This window comes from Solanum verrucosum, unplaced genomic scaffold, assembly GCF_900185275.1.
Source record: "Solanum verrucosum unplaced genomic scaffold, falcon-dt-bn FXZP01000133.1, whole genome shotgun sequence".
NCBI classification, from domain to species: Eukaryota; Viridiplantae; Streptophyta; class Magnoliopsida; order Solanales; family Solanaceae; genus Solanum; species Solanum verrucosum.
Window position 1 is genome coordinate 1,141,098 of NW_026020355.1, and position 12,044 is coordinate 1,153,141.

Sequence of the window (12,044 nt, forward strand, 5' to 3'; positions counted from 1 at the left end):
ATAAAAATTATTTATTTCTCTCAAACCTCCCGTAGAGGTGAGTTGTGACATATTTTCAACCATACGTGAATATGTTCTTATTCATAGTTTTCTTCATATTTTGACACATTCACTTTAAAGAATGGGAAAACATGCATGATGCTTATTACAAGTTACAATCTCTTCATGAGGTGACCATAAACATTTATATATGTCATATCTTTACATTTGACATATTTACATGATCCACCTCAGCATCACTTTGAAAGATAAATTGCACCACCACTTTATACTCTTTTATTTTGATGGAGGATTTATAAACTTATCAAATAAGGTCGCATGACAACCGCTTGTCCAATGACTTTTCATACCATTTTGATGATAAAATAATTTTCACAGTTTGAAGAACTATTTGAAGAACTCATATTATTTTTCCTTTTGTAATTATCACAATGATGACTATTATAATTATGTCCCTCCACACCCTTATTCATACATTCAATCATTTGTCATCTTTCAGACTTATAATTCACTGCTACCACATTCATACGATAGAATGGAGCAGATCAACTAGCGCGTTTCAAAGTTATCATACATTGCTACCACATTCTTTTCAAGGAATGGAGCAAATTCAATAGGATGAATTTCAAGACTTTTCATCAAAATATTTGTTTTTGCCTTAGTCATTATTTTATCATCACTATGGTGCATTGAGACTCAAACTCAATGTCTTATCCATATAAGGCGCGTTAGGTCATGATTCTATGAGATTAGAACCCAATTTCTTATCATCATGGTGCATCAAAACTCAAATTGATGTCTTACCCTCTTGGTGCGATAGAACTTGAATCTACCGTCTTATCCTCAAACATTTTTTCATTATGTGCATCCGGACTTTAACCTTATGTCTTACCCTTTTGGTGCGATCAGACTTGAATTCATCGTCTTACCCTTCAATCAATATCATATAATCAAGAATTATAAAAATAAATTTATTCAAAATAAGACTATGAGAGTTTTCTCACCTCTAGTAATTATAAATATTAATAAGTTCCTCATAATTAACACTTAGAAAATTAACATGAAAATTTACTTCTTTATTCTTCAATTCTTTTCTGAAACGATGAATTGTTAGTATAATCATAAACCGATGTATAAAATTGTTAAAGTAAAAACAAATAACGTATTATAAAAGCAAGCTCAGAATAATATAATTATAAAAAGAAGAAGACAAGAGAAGTAGATGTGGGAGAAGACTTTTCTTCTTATTTAATTATGTCATACAATGGTGAATGATATCTCTACTTATTGGTTGAGAAATCAATCTAAATGTCACCATGTTTAATGTCAAATTATAGATGCATTGTTATCCCAAAAAAGGGTTCATATAACCTTCGGAATACACATCCATGATAAGGATATATTCATGATAAACTTAATGGACATCCACTTAGTTCAATGGATTTATACAAGAAAAAAATTAATTGAAATAAGAAAAGGTGCAATTTAGAAAAAAATATTGCTAGAGAGATTCAAAGTAGTGACTTACAAGCACCTACACGCCTTAACATTAAGGTCAGAACCAAAGCATCCACTAGTTTTCTTTGTTTAGTGGGTGCTTATTTATCTGTTATATCATTTTTTTCATATTTTCTCTATAGATATAGATTTTTTTTGTCGGAGTCAATGGGTGCTCAAGCACGCAAAATAATTCATGTAGATCTGCCCCTAAGGACGGTATAATGGTATCGAAAGAAAATAATAGAATAAATATCAGGTTAAAAATTACTGCTGGTAATTTAAATTTATATAAAACATAAAATCGACATTATATAAATTTTTTTTATCTTAAATAGTCAAATTAATCTCATAATCTCTAATGTAAGTTCTTACTCAAGTCTATATAATTAAGAGCATTTGCCCTGACCTCTAAATGGAGGGGAAAATGATCTTATTTCGCATAGTTCAAGCGCAAAATTAGACTATTTTTCCTTGTTTGAAGCAATCTTTAGTAAGAAGGGTATTTTTGAGCTATTTCGCTAGTTAGAGGCATATTTGAGCTAAAAATGTAACACTAAGGGCATTTTTGGGGAAAAATATAACGAAAAGTAAAATTGACCCATTTTGAATGGTTCAAAGGTATACTTGACTCTTTTCCCATAAGATAAATAAAATAACTAAAAGTTTTTTTATCACATTTCCGCGAAATTCGAGTGACTATACTACGTCAATCCAATTGGAATTGGACCAAATGAGTAAGACTGGGTAGGATTGGTTGAATAAGTAGTAATTCATCTTTGCGTAGATGAAAATGGGCTACTTTATCGCAGATGGAAGACTTTAATGTCAAGAAAGATCTTTTGAAACATAATATTTTACACACTTGACAAATGTCCATGAACATTTAATAAATCTTCTCTTTGTTTACATACCCTAGCCTCTTCTCTCTTTCTATCATTTGAGAATCGATCTCATAGCTTAGCCACTAACAAGTTTGATTAAAATGTTTAATGACCAGGTCGGTCATTTTTTTATTTTTCCATGGAAATTACCATTTTTCCCTCTCGATATTGACCCCAAGTCTTCTTTGGTTAATTTTAAAAAGCTGGTTTTGAACTTTGAGTTAAAAATGAGAATTTGGTAAGTTGTGAGTTTGAAAAGCTAAGTTGTTAAGAAAGTTGTTTTTGGTGTCTTTTGGAGTTTCGAGTGTCACAGTGGAGTTTTGTTATTGCATTAGTCTTGATATGTGAAATCCGATCCGTGAGAGTTGTCGGTTTCAGTTTATGAGTCTTTTTGAGGATTTGAGGTCTTAAGTTGTGAAATTGTGGAATTTTAGCCCTTGGATTGACTTTGGTCAATATTCCGGATTTGGATGCTCGGATCAGAATTCCAAGAGTTCCGTGGAATTTGGGTGATGACTTTAGGCCAAGGTGAGGTCTTGGTTGATTTTTGAGAAGTCGCGAGCTTGTTTTAGCCTTTTTAGGCATGAATTAGTTTCTTGTAGTTTTTACGGATGTCGGGTCAAGGAGACCTCAGATGCGTGCTTTGATGGTTCCATCGAGTTCGGAATATTGAGTATAGTTGATTTCCATATGTGGTTTGTGTTCACGGGGTTCCGAATGAATCCCGAGGGTCCTTTCGAGGTTTTGGAAATTGGCTGAGTTGTTGGTGTCTGCAGGTTTCACTTTTGCGAAGGCCAACCAATTAAGCAACCTCCGGTTAAGCGATGGGCCTGTCGATTAAGCAACCTTCACTTAAGTGAAAGAGGTTTAACTTTTGTGAGTCCCGCACTATTAGCTGGGTTCGCAAGCGAACCCCGGGTCACTTGTGCGATACCTAAGAGGGGTTTTGCTCCAAATTTTGGGGTTTAAATCCTATTTCGCTATTTTGATCTTGGGAAACCCTTATTGGCAAATTTTAAAAGTATTTTCTATGCTAGATCAGTTGGGTAAGTGTTCTTGATCCTCAACCTTTATTTTTCATTAATTAATTATGAGTTTTAAATTCAAAATATGAGATTTTGATTGGTGAATGATGAGGTTTTTCAAGAACCCGAGTTCTTAACTAAAATGGAGTTTGTGAACTGATATTAAGTCCTATTTTGAAATGATTTTTCCCTAATGATTTCCTAAGGTCTTGAGTGTTTTCAAGTATTAAATTTTGGATACAAAACTTAATTTTAGAATTGGGTATTATGTTGATTGACAAACCTTTCAACGGAATTGTTGTGGGTGTTGTTATTTTTGGAAAGTGATTGTGAATACTTGCTTGTGCATAGATTGTGTGGCTTTGGAAGTGATTCGTAAAGGGAAGACTCAACTATTGGAGTGATTGTTGATTGACTTAAGGCAAGTGACTTCCTAAACCTGTATTCTTGTTGAATTTGTATGCTTCCTTCGTTGATTGTGTATTGAGAGTAATAAGGATGAGGCGAATGACTTAAATTAAATTGTCCACTTGCTATATCTAAATGAATAAAAAGGGGTTGAAATAAAAAAGAAGAAGCTATGTGATGAACAAGATGATGTGAATTTTCTTATTGTGCCCTTGTTGATTAATTGATGAAATATTTGAAAGCGTGATTGTGGACTAGAATTGTAAAAATTGTTGTCTCTTCCTTGTGGTGTGATATTACTTGTGTGCATTGACTGCGAATACCGTGATGAGACATGTGATGATGTTATAAAGTCGATGGGAAATGGTTCCGATTAGTTATGTGATATAAAGTCGATGGAAAATGGTTCCGGCTAGTGATGTGATATAAAACTGATGAGAAATGGTTCTTACTAGTGATAAGATAAAAACCCAATGGAAAGTGGTTCTGGCTAGTGATGTGATATAAAGCCGATGGAAAATGGTTCTGACTAGTAATGTGATATAAAGCTGATGGAAAATGGTTTCGGCTGCCGACGTCCAACTAATAATCTTTCCATTGTTCATACCATATTTGAGTAACATCCTTCAATTGGTAAGCGGCTAGTTCTGCTTTTTCTACCGTAGTCACTCCCATGATAGCTAGCACCTTATAAACCTCCTTTATAAACCCATTAAGATCCTTTTCCATTTTGGAGCCACTAAACTCCGATGGATTCATCCTCAAAAACTCTCACCCTAAAAACAGTCATCCCCCTTATTGGGTTTGCCGGAGCTACCATCTCCCTATTGATTTGAGCCGTCACAGTTTGGGCTTGAGTAGTCAAAGCTTGGGCCAACATTTGGAGAGTCAGCCTAATCCCCGCATTTGACATATCCGGAGGATCAATTGAAGCTTGAGGAGGAGCTTGGTGTGGAACTTGTAAAGGAACCTTTTGCTCCACTTTGCCTTCCTCATCTCTCTTAGCATTTGCCCTTGTATTAGCCATACCTTGAAAATCAACGGTCACGGATTAGAAGAAGGGCCTACTAAAGCCAAACTCTATGGCACAACTTAGAGAATGAAGAAGTGAGATTTCCTAAACATCCAATAGCCTCCTATTCATAAATGTGGCACGCTTAGCATTTATGAACAAGACTCTATTAGACGTGGCTTGAGACAATCCTAGAACCATTCTAAACATTGTGCTCTGATTACCAAGTTTATCACGACCCAGAGGTACACCCTAGATGTAACATGTTGTACTTGACCCCGAAGGGGTCTCATACAATCCATTAGCATATCATAACATAAGATAATAGAAAAGTACCGAAATTTTTAAAAACTTTTATCCATACAATAGAAGTCTTTTCATAAAATGCAAGTGGAAGTCTTTACTACACATTGTCTCAAACCATCTAATACAACTTTGAATAAAACTCTTGGGACATAGCCCATACAATAGTCTCAAACATGAAATAAAAGACACAAAGGAAATAATGGGTTTTGTCCTCGAAGCTATGAGGACTCACCAAATCTTCAACTCCTTGCAACTTCCAGAAACTTATCTCCAAGAGTAAAACTCAATCTCCGAACCCAACATTTGATGAGAATGTAGGCAAAGTATGCATTAGTACAAAATGTACTAAATATGTTAGCTAGCATAATCATAAGAGCATAATATAAGGGTTAGTCAATATAAGACCTAATCCAAAATCATATGAAATACTTCGTGAAACATCAATAATAAGCATAAGAGACAATATCATAATAATAAGCAAAGTCTCCAACATAAGCATCATATTAGCATTATTCAACTCCTAGTCTTTTGTACCATAATAGGACTACTCTCAAGTAACCTCAAGGCAAACTTGTGCAATGCATGAATAACACCCCATAATACCATCCAAGCTAAGAACCCCTCTTTGATCATCTTAATAATAGTTATATGCCTAGTCAAGACCTAGGCTTCATGTACTAAGAGTACTATACTTCTAAGTAACCTCAAAGCACACTTGTGCAATGAATGAAGGACAAGCATAACCTTGAAGTCACCATATGCATACTTACCATTCATTTGGTCTCATTCTTAGCTTACTTCATATAGACAAGGGAACTGTCACCTTAAGTCAATCATATCATGGAAGGCAACTATAGCAACAACCAAATCTAAGTCTACATTGTATAAGAGAACACTTCATAAGTAGCTTCAAGTCATACTTGTGCAATGTATTAATAACATCCCATACTACTATTCACACTAAGTACCACTTTAGGCTATCATACATACTCATTAGTTGGGGACTAGTCCCTCTTTACTATTTGCCATTAGTCATTTAAGGTACTTCTTTATTTAGTACAAGGCAAGTCACAACGCATGAATGAATTCTATTTCTCAATTCAACGCTACCAAGGAATAGCACCCTAATAGGCTAGACCATGCTATCATCTTGCTAACATAACTATATTATGCTAAACTAACTACCTTGGAAGGCACACTATAATGCAAGTCCCAAGCTATTCTATGAAGGGTACAAGTGTTCAATCCTAGCTACCATGAAATAGTCTTAGACCAACTAAGTCATGCTACCCTTACAAGCACACTAAAATGTTAATGTAAGCTACCCTTAGTAGAGTATAATTCCTCAATCCTAAGCTACCCATAGAAGATTATAAGTCCTCAATCCTAAGCTACCATGAAATGGTCATGGGCAAACCAAGTCATGCTATCATGAAGGCATCCTAAAAATGCTAGTTCAAGCCACCCTTAGGAGAGTATAGATCCTCAATCCTAGGCTACCATGACTATCCCTAACTCAAGCTACCATGAAATGCATCTTACAATTCTAAGTCAAGATACCCTTAGGAGAGTATAAATCCTCAATCCTAAGCTACCAATCTTTGTCTTGTATTACCAAGTCAAGCTATACATGAAGGGATCATAGATCACAACTTCAAGCTATTCTTGTTTAAAAATGCTTTGATTCATTTTAGGTGATTAGCTTTCCAACCTAGAATTATTCTATGTGAGAGAACCTTGTATCTCCTAGCATATTTATGCCCTATAAGTTTGTAAATGAGAATATGCTTTCAACAATACACAACAAGGTCACATCATATTATCTTTACTCTCAAAGCCCTAACATTGATGATTACAAGCCTTATTGTCAAGATTTACTCCTTACTATCATTATTATTACTAGATTTCAAGGTATTCTAATCACATTCTTTATTAGTAGGTGATTCTAGTCATAATTGATCATAAATGTTCAATTTCAACTTTACTAGTTATGATCCTTCATATTCAACAAGGTCTAGTTCAATTCATGTTTATATGTTCCTAACCTTGAACAATTACTACACATGACATTGATTTTAGAAGATCACCTATGAATCCTCAATTTCACCTTTCATGGCTTAAACCCACACACTATCAAATTCATCAATTAGACTAGGGTTAGCCATAGAATTCTCATAAATTCATCATAATATCATAATTCAATTCTAAATCAATCATAGTTAAGTATTATCCACTCAATTGGAATCATACTTAAACACTACCCATAATGTAGGAAGAAACCCTAGCTAGAATTGAGTTTTGTCTTCACAATTGGGGGAAATCTAGGGGGCTCTAGGGATGGAAGAACCCATAGATGAATAAGCTAACATACCTTGATTCAAAACCTAGCAAAATCTTGAAACAATGGAGGAAATTTTGCCCTACTTCCGTCTCTTCTTCTTCTTCTTATTCACTTCTTAGAAAGAATTTTCTTAAGAGAATTTGGGCTCTTGGAAGAATGAATGAATTACCTTAGGTTAGGGGTCTATTAGGATTATATAGGTTGTTTAATAACTAACCAACCGACCTCACTTAACCCCTAACTAATTACCAGTTAACCCCTAATTCCCTAACTTAAAATAATTTCACTAAAAATCTGCCCCACCCACGGACCGTGGGTGGGTCTACGGATCGTGCTGCACTTCGTAGGTGGGGTTCTGGGGCTTAACATGCAGGGAAGGTCAAGACTTCACCCACGGCCCCAACCCACGGGGCGTGGGTCCATCTATTGGCCATAGATGCCTTTCGTGGGAGGCTGCCTTTTTTGACAGCTTTTGGGGCTTTTTTGGGGTCCTCCTCAAGGATCCCTTGGGTGGTCCTTGGGAGGTCGTACCTTGATGCCATAACCCTAAAACCTTGATTCTAAGTACATGAATCATTTTTACGATTTTAACCCTCATATCAAACCCTAAAACTCTAACACAAGGCTTTAGAACTCTCTAGTTTAGTTTACTAGTTTCCAGGTATAATAATATCTCCCCCTTGGGATCATTCGTCCTCAAATGACAATTCTAAACACTTCTTAATGTCACAACTCTAAACTAGCAGCGAATCATGCATGCAATACATCTAAATGCACACAACCAAGGAAGAAAGCTTCAATTCCATTCAATGCAACACAAGGGAGTAGGAACTACATCTACCAACCCAAAATGCATGAATTTCTATATATACTCATATTCAAGGAGGAACTAGAATCTCCTAGCTAAAACATGCTCAACACACACTCATGGAGCCTAAATGAAATTTACTGTAAAAAAGAATTTATTCAAGGAGGAATCTTTCAACTGCAAACTAAGGCATGCTCATTAACTCATCTCTTGAAGTGTATATGCAATTTGACTCAAACACACTACAACATGCGGCAAAACAATGCATATAAGTCATTTCTAACAAGACCTAAGTATTTCCATGAACATGCATATAAGGAATTCATGGCACACATAATCATACAATAACCCTACTAGATAGGCACACTATATCCCCCTTGGGAGTAACCACACACAAACTCTTCTAAATATTATTCATACTAAAGACAACTTCAAAGTCCAACATAACAAGTCACAAAATACAAAAAAAATCTGGAAATTACTAAAGCATAAAACACATACCGGAAGTAACATGAGGAGATCACTCTTGATCTTCTCTAGATTGAAGATCATAAAACCTATTCTGCTTTTGAGTCTCCGGATCTATACCAATAGACACAACTTGCTTACCATCTCTTCTTGTAGCCTTTGCCTTTGGACAATCTTTCATCTTGTGGCCACTCTCACCACAACTAAAGCAACCCTCTCTATCGGCCAAACACCCACCCTCATGCCTCTTACCACACCTAGCACAAGGGGGCATAGGGACTCATTACCTATCCCAAGTGGTCTAGGGGTAGACACTCTCTCATCTTTATGCTTAGGAGCATTAGAAAAGCCTTATCCAGAAAACTTTTGTCGATTCCTAGAGCGACCATGTCCATCGGACCCATCATGAAAGGACTTATCATTATCCACCCTAGACCTCTTTTTCTCTCTAGATTTTTCCTCTTCAAGTTTATCTTCTTCCATTTGTTGAGCATACACCATAAGACATAAGATATCCATATCATCACGGAGTATTGCCGTACGATTTTCATTTGCTACCACTTTGGACACACCCGCCAAATACCTACTCATCATATCCCTCGGACTTGCTACAATAGATGGAGCATACTTAGACAATAGAGTTAATTTCAAGGAATACTCTTTAACACTCATAATAGCTTGCTTTAGGTTGATGAATTCTTCCACCTTAGCTTTCCTCAACTCCCGAGGAAAGAACCTATCTAGAAATGCCTTCATAAACATCTCTCAATTTATGGGACTCGCTTCGACCGGCCTACTATCTTTCCATTGTTCATACCATATTTGAGCAACATCTTTCAATTAATAAGCGGCTAGTTCCGCTTTTTCTACCATAGTCACTCCCATGATAACTAGCACCTTATAAACATCCTCTATAAACCCATTAGCATCCTCTTCCATTTTGGAGCCACTAAACTCCGGTGGGTTCATCCTCAGAAACTCTCTCACCCTAGAAGCAGCCATCCTCCTTATTAGGTTTGTCGGAGCTACCATCTCCCTATTGATTTGAGCCGTCACAGTTTGGGCTTGAGTAGTCAAAACTTGGGCCAACATTTGGAGAGTCGGCCTAATCTTCGCATTTGACATATATGGAAGATCAATTGGAGCTTGAGGAGGAGCTTGGTGTGGAACTTGAAGAGGAACCTTTTACTCCATATTACCTTCCTCATCTCTCCTAGCATTTGCCCATGTATTAGCCATACCCTGTAAATCAACGGGTACAGATTACAAGAAGGGCCTACTAAAGCCAAACTCTACGACACGACTTAGAGAATGAAGAAAAGAGATTTCCTAAATATCCAATAGCCTCATATTCATAAATGTGGTGCGCTTCACATTTATGAATAAGACTCTACTAGACGTGGTTTGAGACAATCTTAGAACTATTCTAAACCTTGTGCTGTAATTACCAAGTTTTTCATGACCGAGGGGTACACCCTAGATGCAACATGACGTACTTGACCCAGAAGGGGTCTCATACAAGCCCTTAGCATATCATAACATAAGATAGTTGAAATGTACCGAAATTTTAAAAACTTTTATCCATACAATCGAAGTCTTTTCATAAAATGCAAGCGGAAGTCTTTACTACACTTTTATCTCAAACCATCTAATACAACTTTGAATAAAACTCTTGGGACATAGCCCATACAATAGTCTCAAACATGAAATAAAAGACACAAAGGAAATAGTGGGTTTTGTCCTCGAAGCTATGAGGACTCACCAAGTCTTCAACTCCTTGCAACTTCTAGAAACTTATCTCCAAGAGTAGAACTCAATCTCCAAACCCTACATTTGATGAGAATGTAGGCAAAGTATGTGTTAGTACAAAATGTAGTAAATATGTTAGCTAACATAATCATAAGAGCATAAGATAAGGGTTAGTCAATATAAAACATAATCCAAAATCATATGAAATACTTCATGAAACATCAATTATAAGCATAAGAGACATTATCATAATTATAAGCAAGGTTTCCAACATAAGCATCATATAAGCATTATTCAACTCCTAGTCATTTGTACCATAATAGGACTACTCTCAAGTAACCTCAAGGCATATTTGTGCAATGCATGAATAGCATCCCATAATACCATCCAAGCTAAGCACCCCTATTTGGTCATCTTAATCATAGTCTATATGCATAGGCAAGACCTAGGCTTCATGTACTAAGAGCACTATACTTCTAAATAACTCAAAGCACACTTGTGCAATGCATAAAGGACATCCCATAATACCATCCAAGCTAAGCATAACCTTAAAGTCACCATATGCATACTTACCATTCATTTGGTCTCATTCTTAGCTTATTTCATATAGACAAGGGAACTATCACCTTAAGTCAATCATATCATGGAAGGCAACTATAGCAACAACCCAAGCTAAGTCTACACTATATAAGAGAACACTTCATAAGTAGCTTCAAGTCATACTTGTGTAATGTATGAATAACATCACATACTATTATCTACACTAAGTACCACTTTAGGCTATCATACATACTCACTAGTTGGGGACTAGTCCCTCTTTACTATTTATCATTAGTCATTTAAGGTACTTCTCTATTTAGTACAAGGCAAGTCACAACGCATGAATGAATTCTATTTCTCAATTCAACGCTACCAAGGAATAGCACCCTAATAGGCTAGAACATGTTATCATCTTGCTAACATAACTATATTATGCTAAACTAACTACCTTGGAAGGCACACTATCATGTAAGTCCCAAGCTATTCTAGGAAGGGTACAAGTGTTCCATCCTAGCTACCATGAAATAGTCTTAGATCAACTAAGTTATGCTACCCTTACAAGCACACTAAGATGTTAATGTAAGCTACCCTTATGAGAGTATAATTCCTCAATCCTAAGCTACCCTTAGAAGAGTATAAGCCCTCAATCCTAAGATACCATGAAATGGTCTTTTCCAAACCAAGTCATGCTATCGTGAAGACATCCTAAAAATGCTAGTTCAAGCTACCCTTAGGAGATATAGATCCTCAATCCTAGTCTATCATGACTATCCCTAACTCAAGCTACCAAGTAATGCATTTTACAAAGCTAAGTCAAGCTACCCTTAGGAGAGTATAAATCCTCAATCCTAAGTTACTAATCTTGGTATTGTCTTACCAAGTCAAGCTATACATGAAGGGATCATAGATCACAACTTCAAGCTATTCTAGTCTAAAAATGCTTTTATTCATTTTAGGTGATTAGATTTTCAACCTAGAATCATTCTATGTGAGAGAGCCTTGTATC

The 12,044-nt window shown here is 36.0% G+C and overlaps 1 protein-coding gene across 1 annotated transcript; it reads right to left on the reverse strand.

Annotated features, from left to right (window-relative positions):
- Positions 1–8,801: 8,801 nt before the first annotated feature.
- Positions 8,802–9,511, reverse strand: LOC125837700 (uncharacterized). The gene is made up of 2 exons (XM_049516777.1): positions 9,114–9,511; positions 8,802–9,006 (listed from the first exon to the last, which is right to left on the reverse strand). The coding sequence occupies exons 1-2, from the start codon at positions 9,509–9,511 to the stop codon at positions 8,802–8,804; spliced, it is 603 nt and encodes a 200-aa protein (XP_049372734.1).
- Positions 9,512–12,044: the final 2,533 nt, after the last annotated feature.

Bases quoted from the DNA above. Each gene is read 5' to 3' on its own strand.
- LOC125837700 (XM_049516777.1), bottom strand. From the start codon at position 9,511: ATGTTTATGAAGGCATTTCTAGATAGGTTCTTTCCTCGGGAGTTGAGG. The intron at 9,007-9,113 runs GTTTTCTGGATA...CCCTTGTGCTAG, and splicing joins CGCTCTAGGAATCGACAAAA to GTGTGGTAAGAGGCATGAGG.